The sequence below is a fragment of the Emiliania huxleyi genome (assembly GCF_000372725.1).
Source record: "Emiliania huxleyi CCMP1516 chromosome Unknown EMIHUscaffold_175, whole genome shotgun sequence".
NCBI lineage: Eukaryota > Haptophyta > Isochrysidales > Noelaerhabdaceae > Emiliania > Emiliania huxleyi.
The window spans coordinates 287,182-289,141 of NW_005200835.1; the positions used below are offsets into that span (position 1 = coordinate 287,182).

Sequence of the window (1,960 nt, forward strand, 5' to 3'; positions counted from 1 at the left end):
CGGCGGGACTGCTGCTCGAGGAGGAGTCGCGTGAGCAGCGCCTGCTGCGTGCTGTGGTACACGCGTGGCGTGCCGTCGGCGTAGGCGGAGCGCAGCGCGTGCGCGCGGGCCGCGTCCGCTTCGGGCGTGCCACGCAGCTTGCCGTCGCGCCCCATCTCGTCGAGGTACGCCTGCAGCATCTGCACGAGCGGCGCCGCGCGCGCAGCCATGCAGCCGCCGTTGAGGAAGCGGAAGAGAGTGTTCTTACGCAGGCGCTCCGCGTCCCCGGTGCGAGAGCAGTGGTAGCAGTACGCCTCCGCGCCGAAGACGACGTCCGCGCCGGCGTGCGCTAGCACGGCGTGCGCCGCTTGGTGCAGCGCCGTCACGTTGCGCTGGTAGAGGATGTCCGTGCCGTCCGTTTCACGACCAGCAGCGCGTTGGGCGGCAGCCGGCGCGCGAAGAGTACACGGGGACGCACTGCTGGAAGAGCGGCTCCTCCCGCAGCGCCTTGAACATCGCCACGCGGCATGTGGCGTTGTACATGCACTCGATGTCGTCGTCAATGATGATGTCGTCCTTGCAGCGGGGCGACTCCATCCACGAGCGCACATGGTAAGCAGTGCGCTCGCACCCCGCCTTTGCAAAGACATTGTTGCGGACGAAGTTGCGCGGCTCCTTCACCTCACCGAGGTGCCGCGCCGCCTCCTCGACCGCGTGTTTGGACGCCGTGACCGTGGGGCCGCGTCCGCCTTGACCGCCTCCGCATGGGCCTCCGCCTGCTTCGCATGCGAGAGGGCGGCCTCGGCCGAGCAGATGTCCGCCTCCCACTCAGCCGCGTCGTCCGGGTGCATCGTCGTGTAGAACCGGTTCCACTCCGGAGCCAAGTCGCACGTCCCTGCCTTGCAGCAGAGGCGGCGGAGCGCACAGCCAATGGCGATCGGGCGGATGCGCGCACTGGGCCCCTCCGTGCACAGCGGGTCCTTGTAGAAGGCGCACGCCCGCACGTCGCAGATGATGCCCTTGACGCCGTCGGTCACGGTGCCGCACCAGATGGCTTTGCACATGCCCCTGATGCCGTCCCGCGCACCACACTTGTAGATGACACTCCAGTCCTCCATGGTGTCCCCGAGGATACCTGGCGCGCGGAGGCGTGGCGGATTGCAGAACACCTTCTCGATCGAGGCATCCTTCGGCTTGTACGCCTTCACGCCCCTGACAGGCTTGAGCAGCCCCGGTGCGATCTGCTTGTTGGCCTCGTACTGCGCCTCCGCGTACTTCAGCTTGCACGCCGCTTTCCCTGGGTCGACCGCAGGCTGCAGCCGGCGAAGCGCAGCTCCAGCCTCGCCCGCACGCGCCGCATAGAGAGCGCGCCGCTCGTTTGTTCAAGAGCGCGCCGCCCCCGAGTCGCGCACAACCTCGCGCATCGGCGCCGTCTCCTCCTCGTCGTCGGCGGAGGCGTCCGCGACGAGCGCTTCCACCATCCTACGGAGTGCGGCGGGGCTCGAGGCAGCCTCCTTTGCACGCTCGATCACCTCGTCGTCGCTCCGGCACTGCTGCCCACGCGGCCTCTGAAGGATCGCGGCATGAAACATGTGCAGGCACTTCAGCGCCGACTCCCCCTTGGGGCCGGAGATGCCGGTTTGAGGTCCTTGCTAGCGATCCCGAGCGCCTTCGCAAGACAAGACACAGTGGCCAGGGGCGGGGCTTGCATTTTTGCCGTCGCCAGTCGCACTCCCAAACGCTACAACGGGGGCGGCGGCGGTGGCGGGGGCGGCGGCGGCGGCGCGACGGGGTTGGTAGGGGGGTGGGGAGGTGGGGAGGCTGCCGTGCTCGAGAGCACTCGAGCTGCCGTGTGCGCTGCGCGTGCCCGGTGCGCGCACCGCACACCATACGGCGGGAAACAGACGGCGAGGGGGGCGCGGCGGCAGCGGCGCAGCGCGCGCGCGGCGCGCGCGACGGAGGGGCGGAGCAGCGACCGCTG

The 1,960-nt window shown here is 69.6% G+C and overlaps 1 protein-coding gene across 1 annotated transcript in view; it reads right to left on the reverse strand.

Moving 5' to 3' along the window:
- The window catches only part of EMIHUDRAFT_112779 (hypothetical protein), a gene marked incomplete at both ends in the record, with an annotated part of 6,774 nt that extends 5,203 nt beyond the window's left edge, over positions 1 to 1,571 (reverse strand). Inside the window, 4 exons of the mRNA XM_005783971.1 lie at positions 10 to 371; positions 448 to 615; positions 666 to 1,292; positions 1,392 to 1,571. Coding sequence (XP_005784028.1) covers positions 10 to 371; positions 448 to 615; positions 666 to 1,292; positions 1,392 to 1,571 — 1,337 coding nt within the window. The remainder of the gene's footprint in view (positions 1 to 9; positions 372 to 447; positions 616 to 665; positions 1,293 to 1,391) is intronic.
- Positions 1,572 to 1,960: the final 389 nt, after the last annotated feature.